Source organism: Coregonus clupeaformis, chromosome 24 (genome assembly GCF_020615455.1).
Source record: "Coregonus clupeaformis isolate EN_2021a chromosome 24, ASM2061545v1, whole genome shotgun sequence".
Taxonomy (NCBI): domain Eukaryota; kingdom Metazoa; phylum Chordata; class Actinopteri; order Salmoniformes; family Salmonidae; genus Coregonus; species Coregonus clupeaformis.
In genome coordinates this window covers 43,531,138-43,550,124 of record NC_059215.1, presented here as the reverse complement: position 1 = coordinate 43,550,124, position 18,987 = coordinate 43,531,138, and the positions used below count along the sequence as shown (strand labels likewise).

The 18,987-nt window shown below is 44.4% G+C and overlaps 1 protein-coding gene across 1 annotated transcript in view; it reads left to right on the top strand.

Moving 5' to 3' along the window:
• nup210 (nucleoporin 210) overlaps window positions 1-18,987 on the top strand; it is a 58,597-nt gene that overhangs the window by 32,313 nt on the left and 7,297 nt on the right. The window contains exons 12-31 of the mRNA XM_041846704.2: window positions 62-217; window positions 420-630; window positions 981-1,126; window positions 4,224-4,442; window positions 4,609-4,782; window positions 5,886-6,078; window positions 6,227-6,333; window positions 7,852-7,956; window positions 8,839-8,940; window positions 9,571-9,699; window positions 10,391-10,518; window positions 10,730-10,865; window positions 10,964-11,026; window positions 11,506-11,685; window positions 11,776-11,856; window positions 12,004-12,135; window positions 12,438-12,596; window positions 17,339-17,430; window positions 17,664-17,838; window positions 18,163-18,338. Of these exons, the coding sequence (XP_041702638.2) occupies window positions 62-217; window positions 420-630; window positions 981-1,126; window positions 4,224-4,442; window positions 4,609-4,782; window positions 5,886-6,078; window positions 6,227-6,333; window positions 7,852-7,956; window positions 8,839-8,940; window positions 9,571-9,699; window positions 10,391-10,518; window positions 10,730-10,865; window positions 10,964-11,026; window positions 11,506-11,685; window positions 11,776-11,856; window positions 12,004-12,135; window positions 12,438-12,596; window positions 17,339-17,430; window positions 17,664-17,838; window positions 18,163-18,338 (2,864 nt within the window). The remainder of the gene's footprint in view (window positions 1-61; window positions 218-419; window positions 631-980; window positions 1,127-4,223; window positions 4,443-4,608; window positions 4,783-5,885; window positions 6,079-6,226; window positions 6,334-7,851; window positions 7,957-8,838; window positions 8,941-9,570; window positions 9,700-10,390; window positions 10,519-10,729; window positions 10,866-10,963; window positions 11,027-11,505; window positions 11,686-11,775; window positions 11,857-12,003; window positions 12,136-12,437; window positions 12,597-17,338; window positions 17,431-17,663; window positions 17,839-18,162; window positions 18,339-18,987) is intronic.

Here is an 18,987-nt window from a genome sequence, read left to right as displayed (position 1 = left end):
CGATGTTGGTGTATTGTATTTTCTCTGCGTCAATATTTACCCATGTTGCATTGTGTCCCAGGCAGCGGGAGGCAGTGGGAATTTCAGCTGGTCCTCCTCTAACCTAGCCGTTGCCACAGTGACAGTGAAAGGAGTGATGACGACAGTCAGTGACATCGGCGTCAGTGTGGTGTACGCCCATGATGTACACAACCCAATGCACTATGGAATGATGAAGGTGAGACATTACCTATCTTACGTCTTTATGAACTGATATTACAACTGTACTGGTTAGTCAATCTATAATGTTTGGAAGAATATTACGTAAATGAAAGAATTAAACAAGTCCATTGAAAAATGTAACAAGAACTCTTCCCATTGTCTCGACTTCAGCTGTTTCTTCTGACCGGTCTCACTGTCCTCCTAACCCCCACCCCCAGGTGTACGTTGTAGAGCCCGTGGGGATGGACTTCTCTCCCTGCCCGGTGGAGGCCCGCATTAGCCTGGTGCTGGAGCTGCCCCTCCGGATCTTTAGCCTGCTAGGGGAGGGGGGAAAGTGGGGAGTGGAGGAGCGGGTGATGCTGAGCGACTGCAGTCACTTTGACCTGCAGGTGGAGGAGGAGACCCAGGGAGTGTTCCAGCTGCTGGAGGGTGAGGCATGCCCCCATACACTGCTCATAGAAACCTGTAGGAAAAACCCTGACCATACTTTACCTAGCTGGGAGGCAGAGCCTTCACAAAGAGCCTCTGTAGTGTCTTTTATGTCCTTCTCAGATTGGCACTACGGTTTTAATTTCCCTTGATCCATGGAGGAGCATAATATCTACCACTTCAATCGCCTCATACATTTTATGATTAGCCTTGGACTTGAAGCATCTTATTGTTGTCTGTTGTGCGTCTGTGTTGGATAAGAGATGTATATGAAAGCAGGTAGACTTTGTTGTCCTCTAGGACCGGAATTGCAGCCGTATGTCTCTCTCTCTCTCTCTCACTCCCTACAGGTAGACTGGCTCCAGGGCAGGACCACTGCAGTGGTGTAAGGGCCCAGGCTCTAGCCCCAGGATACACAACCCTGACGGTCAGCTACACCCACGGCAACGTCCACCTCAGCGCCAAGATCACCATCGCTGCCTACCCACCACTCAGAGTGAGTCCATTCCCCCCTACCTGTACCGTAGGGCATGGCCTATTCACACACATTCATTTCATATTGGTTTACTTCAATCTCTTCCCTGGTCAAAAGCACAAAAAGAGACTTGAGCTTGAAGTAGTTTTGTAGCTGTGTTTTGTACTATTGTATTGATTTGTAAAGCTTGTTTTTAACCCCTGCACCTACAAACCCTGATGAGTTGTCTTTTACCTGTGTTCTTTGTTGTGATGCTATCTCAAATCTGCCCAGTGATCTTCAGTCACTCTACTCTCCCAGCCAACTCTCCCCAGAGCAGAAATGAGCCTTTCTCTCTTAATTAGCAGAAGGTTGGGACACGCACACACTTTCGAGCTAAAGCCGGTCGCATGCTTCCCAGCCGAAACAGTTCACGCCTGTATTATGACGAAATGTTGTGACTTTTTTTGTTGGTTTTTGTGTATTCAGCTGTTTGCACACACAAAACATTTTCTTAAGGAAGTCGAAGTTCGGTTGCCGAAGTAAATTCAGATGACATTTTATTCATCACATGCTTCATAAACAACAGTTGTGGACTAACAGCAAAACAAATGCTTACTTACGGGCCCTTCCCAACAGTGCAGAGAGAAAGAAAATAGAGAAGGAAAACACGTAATAATAGATACATAATGTGTAATGATAACTTGGCTATATACACGGGGTACCAGTTCAGAGTCGATGTGCAGGGGTACGAGGTAATTGAGGTAGATATGTACATATAACTAGGAATAAAGGGACAGATAGTAAACAGTAGCAGCAGCATATGTGATGAGTCAAAAAAGTTTGTGCAAAAAGGGTCAATGCAGATAGTCCGGGTAGCTATTTGGTTAACTATTTAACTAACTATTTTCCAGTCATGGCTTGGGGGTAGAAGCTGTTCAGGGTCCTGTTGGTTCCAGACTTGGGGCATCGGTACCGCTTGCCGTGCAGTAGCATAGAGAACAGTCTAAGACTTGGGTGGATGGAGTCTTTGACTATTTTTAGGGCCTTCCTCTTGACACCGCCTGGTATAGAGGTCCTGGATGGCAGGGAGCTCGGCCCCAGTGATGTACGCCCAGTCTACGCCCCTTCGTCGGTGATTGGTCAACAGTACTACTCATAGTAGGAGTGGGAACTATAGATGGGATTATTCAATGAAGTGCTGCCATTCAACAAGAAACAACTAGTTTTCATGCAATTTGTTCACTTACTGCACCAAACATCTTAGTTAGATGTAAAATTGTGCGACTAAGACCTCCTCTGCAAAAACATAACAATTTAATTACCAATCTTTTTTTATTTATCTTTTATTCATTCTGACTATTTTGAGGAAGTGTATACTGGCTATGTTGTTGCTACGGCGTCTCAAGCAGGACAAACCGTAATATTGCCGTTATGTCTCTTTTTTCAAGCAAAGGTCTTTTAAGCGAGGCACAGACGTTCGCTTCGCCTAGCCGAGTTCTGCTAGGAGCAAACCGAACCAGTATGCGGACGCCTTTACACACACACTTTCACAATACAACACACACACACACATTTTCTCTCTGCAATCAGGGCAGAAGTGCAAGGATCAGCTAGTGTTAAATTACCTCCTCCTTGGTTTCGTCAGTGTTTTGTGCATTTTTAATTATGCCCTCATGCACTCAATACACTGATTTGTTTTCTCTCCTGCTGCTTTGGCTCAAGTACTTTACTGTAATGGAATTAATGTCAACTAGGCCCATAGAATGGACAATTTATGTAAAGCAGAGAGGCATTATGGGAGAGGCATCTCCATTTCTATGCATGCATAATTTTGTCATGCATACTCTCTTCCATTACCATGGGTTTTCATCCCATTAACCCAAGTGCATGGTAAGACAAAATCATTAGATCATTTGTTTTGGTACTGTCCATTTGTAGCTTGTTTTTGGACACAGGTCCTGGAATGGCTAAAGGATTGCAATATTTACCTGGAGCTAACCCTGCAGATGGCATTACTGGGTGATCTGAAAAGTCATAGTCGATCAATAATATAATACTTTTAGCAAAAAAAATTATTTTAAATTTACAATCTATAGAAACAATGAGAATAGAAAGGTTCAGAACTTTTTTAGAACCACAGTACAGTTAAAATATATGGCGAATAGAAATCCAATATGGATGGTGTTAAGAGATAGATGGGTGGTGTTGAATGGAGTTGAAGGATGGGACTAATAACAACTAACAACAGCTAATAACAACAAGATAACTAATAATGTAAGCATACTGTGTCCATAATAAGTATATAGGTTATACGTTGAGAGCTTTTGTGAAAGAGCACAGTTAGAAAGATATGGCATATAGAAGCAAACCGGATGGACATCAGAGAGGTTGAGGGTAGAGGAAGTTCAGGAGAAAAAAACAAACAAAATAGAATTATTGTAAAATGGATTGTGTATATAGTATAAACTGGAAGTAGAGGCCTAAGCATTGTTGTTCACTAGTTTGCTCCAATTAGGGAAGGGGTGGTGGGGTTGGAGGGTAATAAAGGGAAATATATATATTTTAAAGGATATATATATTACGAGGGGGAAAAAACATATGGGGGATTGGAAGTGATGCAGACAATTACATTGATGGAAGTTACAATCTATCTGCAATATTAAGGCTGATCTACCCCCTAAAATAATAAAAAATAAAGACAGTGCTCTTTGGTACACTAACAGGAAATTGTTTTATTTTAGGAGGTAAAGATAAGCTTCTGAGTGAGCCAGTCATTACTCTTACTCAGAGAAGGAGTTCACGCTCCCTTCAAATAGCTACTGTAGCATTTACCTTACCAACCTTTTACCACGTTGTCTGTCTGTCAACCTCCTTGACCTAGTTTGGCTGTCTGACTTGAACACATTCATGCACTCTCCCCAGAGAGGGTTGCAAAACCTCCTGAAGTTGAACCATTTAGGATTGGCAGTGTCAAACCTCTGAGCTTTATCTAGAAAAAATCTAACAAATGTGGAGGTGGACCAGCAAGAAATAAGCAGTAAATGTGCTTCATCAAATATAATTTGACTTTACAACATACAGTATATCACTTCTCCATTCACTAACCTGTACATGCTCTACCTGTTGTCATGTGCAGGCTGTGGACCCTGCCTCTGTTGCCTTGGTGACCCTGGGCTCCTCTAAGGACATGCTGTTTGAGGGCGGGCCCAAGCCCTGGGTCCTAGAACCCTCCAAGTTCTTCCGGAACCTGAAGGCTGAGGATGAGAACAGTGTTAGCCTGGCTCTGACCGCGCCCACCTCCCGTAGCTACCTCCGACACTGGGTCAGAGCCACCTGTAGAGCCCTGGGAGAACAGGTGAGGGAATGGGCTTTTCCTTGTTTGGCACCTACTGAATATGACCCTAGGCTTTAAACAAACGTTCTAGCTCTTTAAGATACCTTGTAGATGAAATGCTTTGTTACAAACATTAATAAGTGTGTTATGAACAGGTAATAAGCGTGTTATAACTGTACCTCTCCAGGTATTGGCACTTACTGTGGGGAACCAGCCTAGTCTGACCAATCCCTATCCTGCGGTGGAGCCGGCGGTGGTGATGTTTGTGTGCGCCCCTCCCTCTCGCCTCACCTTGGTCCCTGTGTACACAGGTCCCCAGCTGGACCTCACCTGCCCTCTACTGCAGCAGAACAAACAACTGGTGAGAAAAAGAGAAAGAAAAAGGCAGTGTTTACACAGCACACAAACAAACACACTTGGCACAGGAGCTAGCTAGACAAAAATAAACAAGGCAACGGTAAACATGTGGTCCCTCACGAGTGATGCAGCATCCCCCTTGGGCCAATCAGTGTCGTTTTGTAAGTGATCTCTATGGCAAGACGCATCATTCACCCAAGTTTAGGAAAAAATTGGGCCAGTGGTTGCTGAGATATCGCGTGGGTTAGCTAGACTCATATCCCTGAGCAAGTGTGCCAAATGTCATCACTCTGAGTCCAATAGATCAAGCGATATATGTGCCTGTTATAGCACCACGTCAGCTCGATATGAATGTTCTTGCACATGTTGAGTCTTGACAGTGTTTGCAACATGTGTACCAAATGTTGTTACAATACGGATATCCTTGACTGATTTATATGCATTTATGTGCCAGACCACGTGAATGTGTATTGGTCAATAGCGGCCATGTTGTTTTAGGTACTAGTCTGGAAAATGTAGATCTTTGTCCATAGATGCCACATATCAAGTTTTAGTGCAGAGTGGTCATTCGGTGCCAGAAGAGTAGCGTTTTAAGTGTTTTTCACAAAATTCTAAATGGCGGTAAATCCATCATGGCGACCTTAGGGGTCCCCGAGGCAAATTTTGTTCCTTGTGAGGAGAGGGACTTATGTACCAAACGGGGTGACCTTAAAAAGTTAGCATTTTCAAACTCTTGTAATAGTGCCACCATCTAGCCAATCAGTGTAATTTTGTATATGCCGGATCTCTATGGCAAGACGCGTCATTCACCCAAGTGCCGGTGTTGTCTGAGCGATCGCGTGTGACTAATGTACGAACGAACATACTGACGGATGGAGACAGATCCACAGTCCCCTCCCCGATTTCATTGTGGGGGACAACTATAGAGAGAAATTCATCATGGGGGACAACTAAAGAGAAGGTCATGTCAAGTTTGCCTTTCTGCCTCTTAATTGCACATGGGGGGATAAATAAAGTTGTATTGAATGTCTGCCTCCCTGTCAGTTTAACTTAGAAAGAAAGAAATAGAGTGGGGGGAAAAACTGTGTGGAACATTATTTGTTGCAGGTGCCTGTCTCAAACTACCGCAACCCTGTGCTGGACCTGGCTGCCTTTGACCAGCAAGGCAGGAAGTTTGACAACTTCAGCTCTCTGAGTATCGTCTGGGAGTCGACCAAGGTGTCCCTGGCCAGCATCGAACCCACCATGCCTATGGGACTGGAACTACTACAGGACAGCAACAAACAGAAGAAACTTCATGGTACGGCTTTGATATTTCTCATGATGGTGTCCTTGTTTGATTTTGTTTTTATTCTTTAGTCTAATACCAGGTGAAACCAGGTGTAATACCAGGTGTTTTTGCAGGCAATTTCAACAGTTTTGTCCAACAGAAATGTCCTCTTTGTCAGGTCGTCAGACGGTCCTTGTCCACCACCAGTCTGGGACTGCTGCTATCACAGTAACAGCTCTGAGTTACCAGGTCCCCCACCTCAAGGCTGCTAAGGTTCTCAGTCCGGTAAGACAGAAACACAACCTTTAGCAGAGAAACATCACCCTTAGAAACATTGCCCTTATCGTATCTATTTTGAAAGCCATTGTGAACATTTTGCGGGTTTATCACTTCCTGCTGTGACTGGCAGGCAGGATGCTGTTAGCTGAGTGTGTGGTTGTCTGTGACCACATAAAATAAACATTTAATCAGCTTAGAGGTTGCTATAGCAACACAAGACAGGAGAGCTGAAAGTCAGAGCTTCACGAACTGTACAAATGTGACCCACCACCTGGATTCAGTCCTATGTAGTAAAATGTGAAGAAAATAATTGTTGGATAAAAGTAGAGACTGAGCTAGAAAATGGTATATCATACACTGCAGTTGAAGAACAATAGGAAAGTAATTCTGCTTTGAAAGTTTATAAACTTGTAACCCCACTTTTGAGAAAATAGCCCGTGAATGTTTTGGTACCTCTACTGGAGAGCTCTTCTTTGTCTACACCCATTCAGCATCGTTCACACCCTCTTAAGCCTTAGCCCCACCCATCTCATTAAGGATTCACAGTATGAAATTAGTAGCAAAGAAAGTAGTCTGCCATGGTTGCCCTTAGTTTGAAGATGTAATCCAAAGACAAGTGTTTTATACAACAGTCTTCTTTCGGTGTTCTCTTTTTGAACTCTCTCCGCATTTGGCAATCATCTCTCTGCTTCCACCAGGCATTCCACTGATTTCAAAACTCGGTCAACTTCTTCCGTGACAACCACACCGTTTCTTCCCCACCATTGTCATCAGGAGACTCTACAATGTCTGGTTCAATGAAAAATGTTTTTATCTAAATCAGGAATTTCCTCATTGTCTGATTCATTTTCAGAGTCAGAGAGAGTCAGCATGGCACAATCATCCTCTAAAAAGTAGTCCATCACAACTTTTTCCCACCGAGCTTTGTCGATAGCACTATGACCTTCAGGGCAGCAATGTTGAGAGCAGTTGCAACATTTTTCAGTTCTTCATGATATCTTTAAAAAAAGCTGCGGTAGAAAGGATTATCCACACATACTGAGCAGCTCATGTTATAGACAGAAGCGTGCTACATGTCCAGCCCATTCATTATCTCAGACGATTATGGCTAGCGGGAAGGTTCCTGTATTTGTCTGTGGCTAAACCAACTAGCCTCGTAATGTAACAATTTTATTCGTATTTACAGATGGCATACAAGTTTGTTATTAAGGCACGTGAAAGTTCACATGTTCCAGAAAGCATTTCTGCTATAAAAAAAAAACATTTTGATAAAAATAAAAAAAGAATCCTTCAAATGCCTCTCCTGTGAATTAGTGACGTGCCACATATGCCTAGTTTCTTGAAAGGGTTCACCAATACTAAATTACAGCATTTCATTTTGCCGTTGATACTAAGACTTCCCCTATGATTTCACTTGACCTTTACCCTACAAAAGTTGAGTTCTGTGGTTATCTCATCTTGGTGTCACTCTGACACTTGTAACCATGGCACCCATCCTGTTTTATCTCTCCTTCTTTCTGGCAGTTTGACCCTCTGACCCCTGTCTCAGCCACTCTGGAACTCCTATTGGTGAAGGACGTGACAGTCAGTCCCGAAGCTGTCACCATATACAATCACCCTGACGTGCGGGTAAGAACTGGGGCCTTTGTAAGGCTTTCAGAAGTGTGAAATGTTCCAGATAGAAATGTATGGCATAGAGCTGACAGAATACAATGTGACCCATCCTTCACTGTCACTGTCAAAGGTAGTATCTGCTCCCATTTCTATGGTCCTCCAGTCTTCCCTCACTGGGCCCCACCACCACCACTGTATCTTAATCCTCTCTGACCTTTGACCCGTCTCACACTGTAATCTTCTTACTAAGGTCGCTGCCTGCCATGTAACCCCCTCATTCAGTCTCCCTCTATATCACTGACTGCTCACAGATCCCAACTAGCTGAGAGCACTGGATTATGATGCCTTGAAATTAGAGCTGGGACGATAAACCAAAAATGATTGACACCGACCACTTATTGTGGACATTTAGCAGATATCGTTCATTACGATAAGTAACCTGTAGGGCCCTACTAGAGAAATGTGAAGTTTGAAATGAATGAAGTTATGGGTGATTGTTGATGACACAATTGATAGCTATAACATTGAAAGTAGTAATAGGAGTTATTATTATTTTTTATTTTGGTGCACATTGTTATAAACGTATCGTTCTATTTATCATGATAATTCAGTCAATTTATTGTGGTATGGATTTTTTTCTATATTGCCCAGCTCTACTTGAAATATTCCACACAGGTGGCCACTGGCCCTTCATCACAAGGTCTTATCAGCATGGCTGATCAATTCTGCTGCATGGATTATCTCACTATAATTACAAATGATTACTTGTGGCCCATGATGTGAATAACATGTACCTTTCAGCTGATATTGTGATGGGCCTTGGGCTGCTTCTTTGTCATCTTGTCCATTGTGGTGTCATGCTTTCATCTACGGCTTCTCCTGTTGTGTGTCCTGCAGGCTGACCTGGCCCTGAGGGAGGGCTCTGGGTATTTCTTTGTCAACACCAGTGCTGGAGGGATAGCAGACGTGGTGTACCAGGAGGCCCAGGGATCTGCTGAGGTGAGGAGAATCACAGAACTCTCAGAATGGCAATGCTGTTGAGCGTACCACTCTTAAATATATGTATGATGATGTGATGTGTTGTACACCTGCCGCCTTAGTTCCTACACCTCCCTTTGCCCCTTTTATTTTTTATTTAACCTCTATTTAACTAGGCAAGTCAGTTAAGAACAAATTCTTATTTACAATGATTGCTTACCAAAAGGCAAAAGGCCTCCTGCGGGGACGCTGGCTGGGATTTAAAAAAAGTATATATATATTTATATGACCAAATACACATCACAACAAGAGAGACAACACAACACTACATAAAGAGAGACCTAAGACGACAACATAGCATGGCAGCAACACACGGCAACACAGCAAGGTAGCAACCCAACATGAAAACAACACGGTAGCAACACAACATGGCAGCAGCACAAGACATGGTACAAACATTATTGGGCACAGACAACAGCACAAACCTTATCATCCTACTTTCTAACACTATTGTAACTGAAGTGATGCTCTGAATGCAACATTGATGAAAGCACTAGGACATCCGTGTGCCTTGAGAAAGGGTGTTGTAACATAAAATGAGAACATGTCATTTAAACCCTTGCATCACTGTGGCCTCTCCATGTGCTCAAGGTGCTTCCAGTCCAGCCGGGGACAGTGCAGGTGATGGTTCATGACCTCTGCCTGGCCTTCCCAGCCCCTGCTACGGCTACGGTCCACATCTCAGACATCCTGGAGGTTTATGTCCGAGTGGTTGACAAGGTCAGTGGCCAGCCTCAATTCTTTATCCTGCAAGGCAGACACTCAGCTCATGCTGAAATTCCAAAAGCTGTGTATCACTGGTTTGCCGAAACAACAGGAAAGTCTTGTTCACTATGTGAAGTGTGTATTCAGGGAATTGACATTTAAAAAAATTATATACAGTACCAGTCAAAAGTTTGGACACCTACTCATTCAAGGGTTTTTCTTTATTTTCTTTGAAAAGCATTCCAGGTGAAGCTGGTTGAGAGAATGCCAAGAGTGTGCGAAGCTACATGATTCCATATGTGTTATTTCATAGTTTTGATGTCTTCACTATTATTCTACAATGTGAAAAATTGTAAAAATAAAGAAAAACCCTTGAATGAGTAGGTGTGTCCAAACTTTTTACTGGTTGTGTGTATGTATGTGTGTATATATATATATATATATATATATATATATATATATATATATATATATATATATATATATATATATATATATATATATATATATATATATATATATATATATATATATATAAAATAGGAACTAAGATGCTGTGAATGTTGGTTAGATCAGTGTTGAGTGTAGCTGCTTGTATACTTAGTAGAACAAAACACAAACAAACACTTTTATGCAAATGACTAATGAAATTGGAGCCAAAAATAGAGCTTGTCATATTAACAAAACATTTACTGGTTTCTTGCAGGTGGAGATTGGTAAATCTGTGAAAGCCCATGTCAGGGTTCTGGATGACAACAAGAAGCCCTTTTTGGCCAAATATTTCCGCTTTTTGAATCTGAAACTCACTGCAGCGTCCGGTATCATCTCTCTGCAGTAAGTTACAGTTACATTAATGAATCATATAAGTATCAAGTTTTGTTCTTAGAGCAAATATTATTACACGCACACCATCACATTGCCTCTGTCTGTGCCACTTGGAATTGAAAAACTGATAGGAATTACTCCTGCATGCACCTCGGCATGCATGTTATGCCTACATTTCAGTAAAGTAGACAGTTCACCGTTCATGTTTTGTTTTCCCCAGAGCACTGTCAGATCCTTCAGAGAAGGACACGGCAATCTTCCTGGTCAAAGGCTTAGCAATCGGACAGACCAGCGTGTCTGCTATGCTAGTAGACAAAACTGGAAGGAAGATTGCATCTGCTCCTCAGCAAATAGAGGTAGGAGGGTTTTCATGAGACCCTCCCTGAAACATGTTGTCCAATGATGTTCTATTATGTGTGTTGAAAGACACTCGTTTTTGTTTCGGTCTTTCTAGGTGTTCCCACCATTCAAACTGATCCCCAGGAAAATGACACTGATAATCGGAGCTATGATGCAGGTATATTGGATTGTTTGATTGTAAGATTATTGTGGGAAAACCCTGTCCTCTGCCCTCGCTGTCCCCCACACTGATAAAACAGGATGTCCTGTCTGGAGAATCTCCTGTTGTGAAGATGATTTGAATCACCACACGCTTTCAAATAGGCTTTTCCAGCTTACCTGTTGAGCAACTGCTCATGTCTGTTCTTTGTATTTGTGAAGCTCTCCACAGGCCATTTAATTGCTGAGTATTAAGTCATTGTAAATGCACACACCCTGAGTAACATGTTGATTTAATCTCCAAATCTCCAGTGTTGATTATTATTAGACCATGAATGATTTGATTGCCTTGAGCAATTTAAAGACCCCACATTGACAAGAGTTGATGAACACGCTGGCAGTATCCTCAGGGCCAGTCATGTGAAACTAATAGTCTACCATATTTATGGCACACACACACACACACACCACCCTTTACCTCGTCTCTCCATGTTGTAGATCACATCCGAGGGCGGCCCACAGCCCCAGTCCAACATCCTCTTCTCCATGGCCAATGAGAAGATAGCTTCTGTTAACGACATAGGTCACGTCAGGGGCGTCGCCATTGGCAACGTCACGGTGACAGGACTGGTTCAAGCTGTCGATGCAGAGACTGGGAAGCTTGTCATTGTCTCTCAGGTAAAATACTTGTACATCATCGGTACATCATCATCTGTTTTTCACCAATTGAAAGTGATGTACTTCTATTCTGATGTTTGCTATGACCAGGATCAAGTAGAGGTTGAAGTTGTGCAGTTGAGGGCCATTCGCATCCGAGCCCCTATCACCAGAATGAAGACTGGGACACAGGTAACACATGATAAATGAACTGTAATCTCAAATGGCCTCTGACAGTGTCCACAGGACATACTTCACTCTAAGTAAGATGCGTTACATTGTGAATATCAACAGACGTGTGACCTGCTTTGAGTTTCCTCATCCTGTCCCCTCTCCTAGATGCCTGTGTATGTGATAGGGCTCACTAGCAGTCAAACCCCCTTCTCCTTCGGCAACGCCCTGCCTGGCCTCACCTTCCATTGGTCCACCACCAAGAGAGACATCCTGGAACTCCAATCACGACATGCCGAGGTGGGAACCAGTTTTTGATCTAGAGTTTTTCTTCTTGATGAGTGAGAAAGGTTACATTCAAGGCCACAAGCACCTTCCACAATAAGCCATAAATAGTGTAGTGGAAAAACTGCTTTGATTAAATTATAGATGAGTCGGATCTTTGTTTTGAGCTCCTATGAACCTTTGTATCAGAGTGACTGAATTAGTACAAAACGATTCGCCATCTTCACCAGAGAAACAACATCTGATATTTCTACTGTCTCATTTCTAACACTATTTCTGCTTTCATTCACTGATAAAATGCCTCTCTCTCTCTGTAGGCAGCTTTCCAGCTCCAACCAGAGCATAACTTTGCTATGAGTGTAACAGGGAAGACTAAAGGAAGGACAGGGCTGAAGGTGGTGCTAAAGGTCACCCACCCAAAAGATAGGCAACTGGAGAGGAACCTACTGGAGCTCAGTGACGAACTCCAGATCCAGGTACTATACTTATGCAGACTCCTATATGCCAGGAGAACTCATATCCCAGGTTTGGAGTACTGCTGTCTTTCTTTTCTCCCTAATAGTTATTTGACTGATTGGCCAGAGATCCCAATCTCCCGGTGTCCTAGGTCTGGATCAGTCCCTGATTAAAGGTTTACAATGCAAATCAGCAGTACTACTGTACTGGCCTAGAGGTCTGGATTTGAGAAAGGGGTATACTACTCTTACTACTACTACAACAACAACAACAACAACAATAATAATAAGAATAATAAGAATAATATCTACTACTACCACTACTACTACTACCACTACTACTACCACCACCACCACTACCACTACCACTACTACTACCACCACTACTACTACCACTACCACCACTACTACTACCACCACTACCACTACCACCACTACTACTACTACCACTACCACTACTACTACCACCACCACTACTACTACCACCACCACTACTACTACCACTACTACTACCACCACTACTACTACCACCACTACTACTACCACCACTACTACTACCACTACTACTACTACCACTACCACCACTACTACTACTACTACTACCACTACCACCACTACTACCACTACTACCACTACCACAACATTTACATTTACGTCATTTAGCAGACGCTCTTATCCAGAGCAACTTACAAATTGGTGCATTCACCTTATAGCCAGTGGGATAACCACTTTCCAATATATATATATTTTTTTGGAGGGTGGGATAAGGGGGGGTAGAAGGATTACTTTATCCTATCCCAGGTATTCCTTAAAGAGGTGGGGTTTCAAGTGTCTCCGGAAGGTGGTGAGTGACTCCGGCGTCCTGGCGTCGTGAGGGAGCTTGTTCCACCATTGGGGTGCCAGAGCAGCAAACAGTTTTGACTAGGCTGAGCGGGTACTGTGCTTCCGCAGAGGTAGGGGGGCCAGCAGGCCAGAGGTGGATGAACGCAATGCCCTCGTTTGGGTGTAGGGACTGATCAGAGCCTGAAGGTACGGAGGTGCCGTTCCCCTCATAGCTCCATAGGCAAGCACCATGGTCTTGTAGCAGATGCAAGCTTCAACTGGAAGCCAGTGGAGTGTGCGGAGGAGCAGGGAGACGTGAGAGAACTTGGGAAGGTTGAACACCAGACGGGCTGCAGCATTCTGGATGAGTTGTAGGGGTTTAATGGCACAGGCAGGGAGCCCAGCCAACAGCGAGTTGCAGTAAACCAGACGGGACATGACAAGTGCCTGGATTAGGACCTGTGCCGCTTCCTGTGTAAGGCAGGGTCGTACTCTCCGAATGTTGTAGAGCATGAACCTACAGGATCGGGTCACTGCCTTGATGTTAGCGGAGAACAACAGGGTGTTGTCCAGGGTAACGCCAAGGCTTTTTGCACTCTGGGAGGAGGACACAACGGAGTTGTCAACCGTGATGGCGAGATCATGGAACGGGCAGTCCTTCCCCGGGAGGAAGAGCCGCTCCTTCTTGCCGAGGTTCAGCTTGAGGTGGTGATCCGTCATCCACACTGATATGTCTGCCAGACATGCAGAGATGCGATTCGCCACCTGGTTATCAGAAGGGGGAAAGGAGAAGATTAGTTGTGTGTCGTCTGCGTAGCAATGATAGGAGAGGCCATGTGAGGATATGACAGAGCCAAGTGACTTGGTGTATAGTGAGAATAGGAGAGGGCCTAGAACTGAGCCCTGGTGGACACCAGTGGTGAGAGCACGTGGTGCGGAGACAGATTCTCGCCACGCCACTTGGTAGGAGCGACCTGTCAGGTAGGACGCAATCCAAGAGTGAGGCGCGCCGGAGATGCCCAACTCGGAGAGGGTGGAGAGGAGGATCTGATGGTTCACAGTATCAAAGGCAGCAGACAGGTCTAGAAGGACAAGAGCAGAGGAGAGGGGGTTAGCTTTAGCAGTGCGGAGAGCCTCCGTGACACAGAGAAGAGCAGTCTCAGTTGAATGACCAGTCTTGAAACCTGACTGGTTTGGATCAAGAAGGTCATTCTGAGAGAGATAGCAAGAGAGTTGGCTAAAGACGGCACGCTCAAGAGTTTTGGAGAGAAAAGAAAGAAGGGATACTGATCTGTAGTTGTTGACATCGGAGGGATCGAGTGTAGGTTTTTTGAGAAGGGGTGCAACTCTCGCTCTCTTGAAGACGGAAGGGACGTAGCCAGCGGTCAAGGATGAGTTGATGAGCGGGGTGAGGTAAGGGAGAAGGTCTCCGGAAATGGTCTGGAGAAGAGAGGAGGGGATAGGGTCAAGCGGGCAGGTTGTTGGGCGGCCGGCCGGCCATCACAAGTTGCAAGATTTCATCTGGAGAGAGAGGGGAGAAAGAAGTCAAAGCATAGGGTAGGGCAGTGTGAGCAGGACCAGCAGTGTCATTTGACTTAACAAACGAGGATCGGATGTCGTCAACCTTCTTTTCAAAATGGGGGGATTCAGCAGGGAGGAGAAGGTGGCAAAGAGATTCTTAGGGTTAGAGGCAGATGCTTCGAATTTAGTGGTAGAAAGTGGCTTTAGCAACAGAAACAGAGGAAGAAACTGTAGAGAGGAGGGAGTGAAAAGATGCCAGGTCCGCAGGGAGTCTAGTTTTCCTCCATTTCCGCTCGGCTGCCCAGAGCCCTGTTCTGTGAGCTCGCAATGAGTCGTCAAGCCACGGAGCAGGAGGGGAGGACCGAGCCGGCCGGGAGGATAGGGGACATAGAGAGTCAAAGGATGCAGAAAGGGAGGAGAGGAGGGTTGAGGAGGCAGAATCAGGAGATTGGAGGGAGAAGGATTGAGCAGAGGGAAGAGATGATAGGATGGAAGAGGAGAGAGTAGCGGGAGAGAGAGAGCGAAGGTTGCGACGGCGCATTACCATCTGAGTAGGGGCAGAGTGAGTAGTGTTGGAGGAGAGCGAGAGAGAAAAGGATACAAAGTAGTGGTCGGAGACATGGAGGGGAGTTGCAGTGAGATTAGTAGAAGAACAGCATCTAGTAAAGATGAGGTCAAGCGTATTGCCTGCCTTGAGTAGGGGGGGACGGTGAGAGGGTGAGGTCAAAAGAAGAGAGGAGTGGAAAGAAGGAGGCAGAGAGAAATGCGTCAAAGGTAGACATAGGGAAGTTAGTCACCCAGAACTGTGAGGGGTGAGCCATCCTCAGGAAAGGAACTTATCAAGGCGTCAAGCTCATTGATGAACTCTCCAAGGGAACCTGGAGGGCGATAAATGATAAGGATGTTAAGCTTGAATGGGCTAGTGACTGTGACAGCATGGAATTCAAATGAGGAGATAGACAGATGGGTCAGGGGAAAAAGAGAGAATGTCCACTTGGGAGAGATGAGGATTCCTGTGCCACCACCCCGCTGACCAGATGCTCTCGGGGTATGCGAGAACACATGGTCAGACGAGGAGAGAGCAGTAGGAGTAGCAGTGTTTTCAGTGGTAATCCATGTTTCCGTCAGCGCCAAGAAGTAGAGAGACTGGAGTGTAGCATAGGCACTACTACTACTACTACTACTACTACTACTACTGCTGCTACTACTGCTGCTACTGCTGCTGCTACTGCTACTGCTACTGCTACTGCTACTGCTACTGCTACTGCTACTACTACTGCTACCGCTACTACTACTACTACCACCACTACTACTACTACTACTACTACTACTACTACTACTACTACTACTACTACCACCACTACTACTACTACTACTACTACTACTACCACTACTCCTCTCAGGGTTCATACCCGGACGCAGCACTGCGATTGGTCTTTCTGTGTGGCTGGATCACACTGTCTCAGAAATATGACACGACTACTCAAGATAGTTTATAGTGCTTGTTTATGGACCTCCACCTGTTCTCCTGTTCCCTTCCACCTAAAAACAAACTGAAAGTGAACAAACACTGCAAGAGCAAACATGCTGAGAAGTCTGACTGTAAATCAGTGATGTTTTGAGTGTGGTTGAGTACTTGAAGGAGAAGTTTGCTTTTTTACAACCAAATCTAAAACATTTATGTAAATGACATAAAAAGGGTCCTGAAAAAAAACATGAACTCGTGCTCCAAAAACACCCAAATGTTATTTTAGGAACGGAAACGCTCTCAGTATAGTGATGCAGGTCTTTAGATGCTGTACACATGAAATTGTCATTCCAAACTTTATCCGCAACGTTATATTCCATTTTGTGCGATTCGAGCTGTTTCCCCTAACCAGCTGTTCCATTCTCTGTGAAGCCTGCTGCTAGAATGGACGGAGAGGTATCGCTCAATTCGCAAAACAAAATGGAATATAACGTTGCAGATAAAGTTCTAAATGACACCATTTCATGTGTACGACCTCTAAAGACCTGCATCATTATACTGCGAGCATTTCAGTTTCTAAAATGACGTATTTGGGTGTTGTTGGCGCCTTTCTTAATGTGTTTTTGGATCCCCCGTACTGTATAAAGAAGAGGTAGAAGTGAATCGCTGGTTGTGGTACGTTTCTCAAAAACAAGTGAAATCTCTAAGAAAAGTTTCTGGACCCTTCTATAACATGCCATTTACATCAAAAATAGAGATTTGGTTGTAACAAAGCAAACTTGTCCTTTAAAGTGTCACTTTGTAAAGTGATAAGAAGGCAGATTGGCCTGCGATGTTGTGTGCATCTCGCTTCAAACTGCATTAGACTATGTCGTGTCACGAAGACCCAAAAATCAAAGGATGGGTAAAAACCTCCATGTAATTACACTGTCAACTCTTCCCTTTGATCAAGGTTTATGACAAGCTGCACATGCTTAATCCAGCTGTGGAGGCTGAGGAGATACTGATGGCTCCCAACTCTGGGCTCAAACTCCAGACTAACCGGTAAGGGAAGAGGGGTCTACCAACCTTAACACTTTTGTCTCCACCTGAGACACTTTGAACACTCAACAGTTTACTTTGAGCATTCAGCATTACACATGACCTCTTCAGTTCTGTCTCAAATGACACCATATCCTCTCTATAGTGCCCTACTCTTGATATTAAAACAACTGTTTGAGTCTTCTCCAGAAAATAGAAAGCTACTAACTCTGGTGTGTGTGTGTGTGTGTGAACAGGGACGGTGTGGTTGCTCTGTCCTACCAGGTGCTGGACTGTCCCGACCAGGCTACCGTTGTCCAGGTGGATGAGAAGGGCCTCTTGTCCTCCGGCTCGCTCACTGGCTCCTCCTCCCTGCTGGTGACCTCACAGGAGACCTTCGGTGTCAATCAAACCCTGGTCCTCGCAGTGAAGGTGAGACCCTCTGCTCCTTAATTCAATTCTATGAATCTTTATTGCCCCTACGGGGAATAAATAAAACGTTAACACAGTGCAATGAATGAGAATGTGATTTTGTTCAATTAATAAGTTCTATCCATATCGTCGTAAGTTTACCGCGTCTCATGCAAATGTTGACAATAACCGAAACTTCATTACCCACACTTACGTCTACCATCTTACTTCATGCCATTATAAAGTCATGACAAATGGCAACACATTTTAAGAATATTAAATGAGAGATGGATTGCTTTGTATATTTCCTTACATTGTAGTCTATCCCCCTCTGTGGTTTCCCAGGTGGCCCCAGTGTCGTACCTGCGTTTCAGCACCAGTCCAGTTATCCACAACCCATCCAGGGACAGCCTGTCTGCTATTCCTCTGGGCATGGTGCTTACCTTCACTGTTCACCTCCATGCTAACACGGGAGAGGTCCTTCACAGCCACAACTCCCTGCTCACATTCACCACCAACAGGTAAGTTCACACATGTTATTTCTATTTAATGATGGTCTCTTTCTGTGTATTTCCTTATGGGTATTAATTTTCAGGTTACAATAATACTATTTTGGGCAGATTTGAAAGTCAAGTGAATGTACCACTTTTGGTATAATAAAGGGTAACTTGTACTTGAAACAATGTATGAAGCCGTGGAGGCTGCTGAGGGGAGGACGGCTCATAATAATGGCTGGAATTGAGTCTAATGGAGTGAATGGAATGGTATCAAACAAATGGCAACCATGTTTTTGATACCATTCCATTTACTCCATTCCAGACATTATTTTGAGCCGTCCTCCCCTCAGCAGCCTCCACTGGTATGAAGGTGAACACATTGGGGAAGGAAATAGGGGAAGGAAAGGTGAAAGCAGCAAGGCAGGCGATTGAGATGGGATGGTAGGGTTAAGGCTGTGTGGACCAAGGCTGTGGAGCCATTATTCTGTCATTCTGCGCTGGAAATGTAGTGCCATGGCTTCTCTCTCAGTGCTCTGTTAGTGCAAGCGCTTCCAGGCTTCCTCAAACTGTCTCACACTCCAATTTCTTCGGAGAAAAAAAAAGAAGCTTAAAGAGAGTTAGACGAGATGACAGCACTCCAAACTGTTCTGCCTTTACCAGTGGAAGAGAAAAT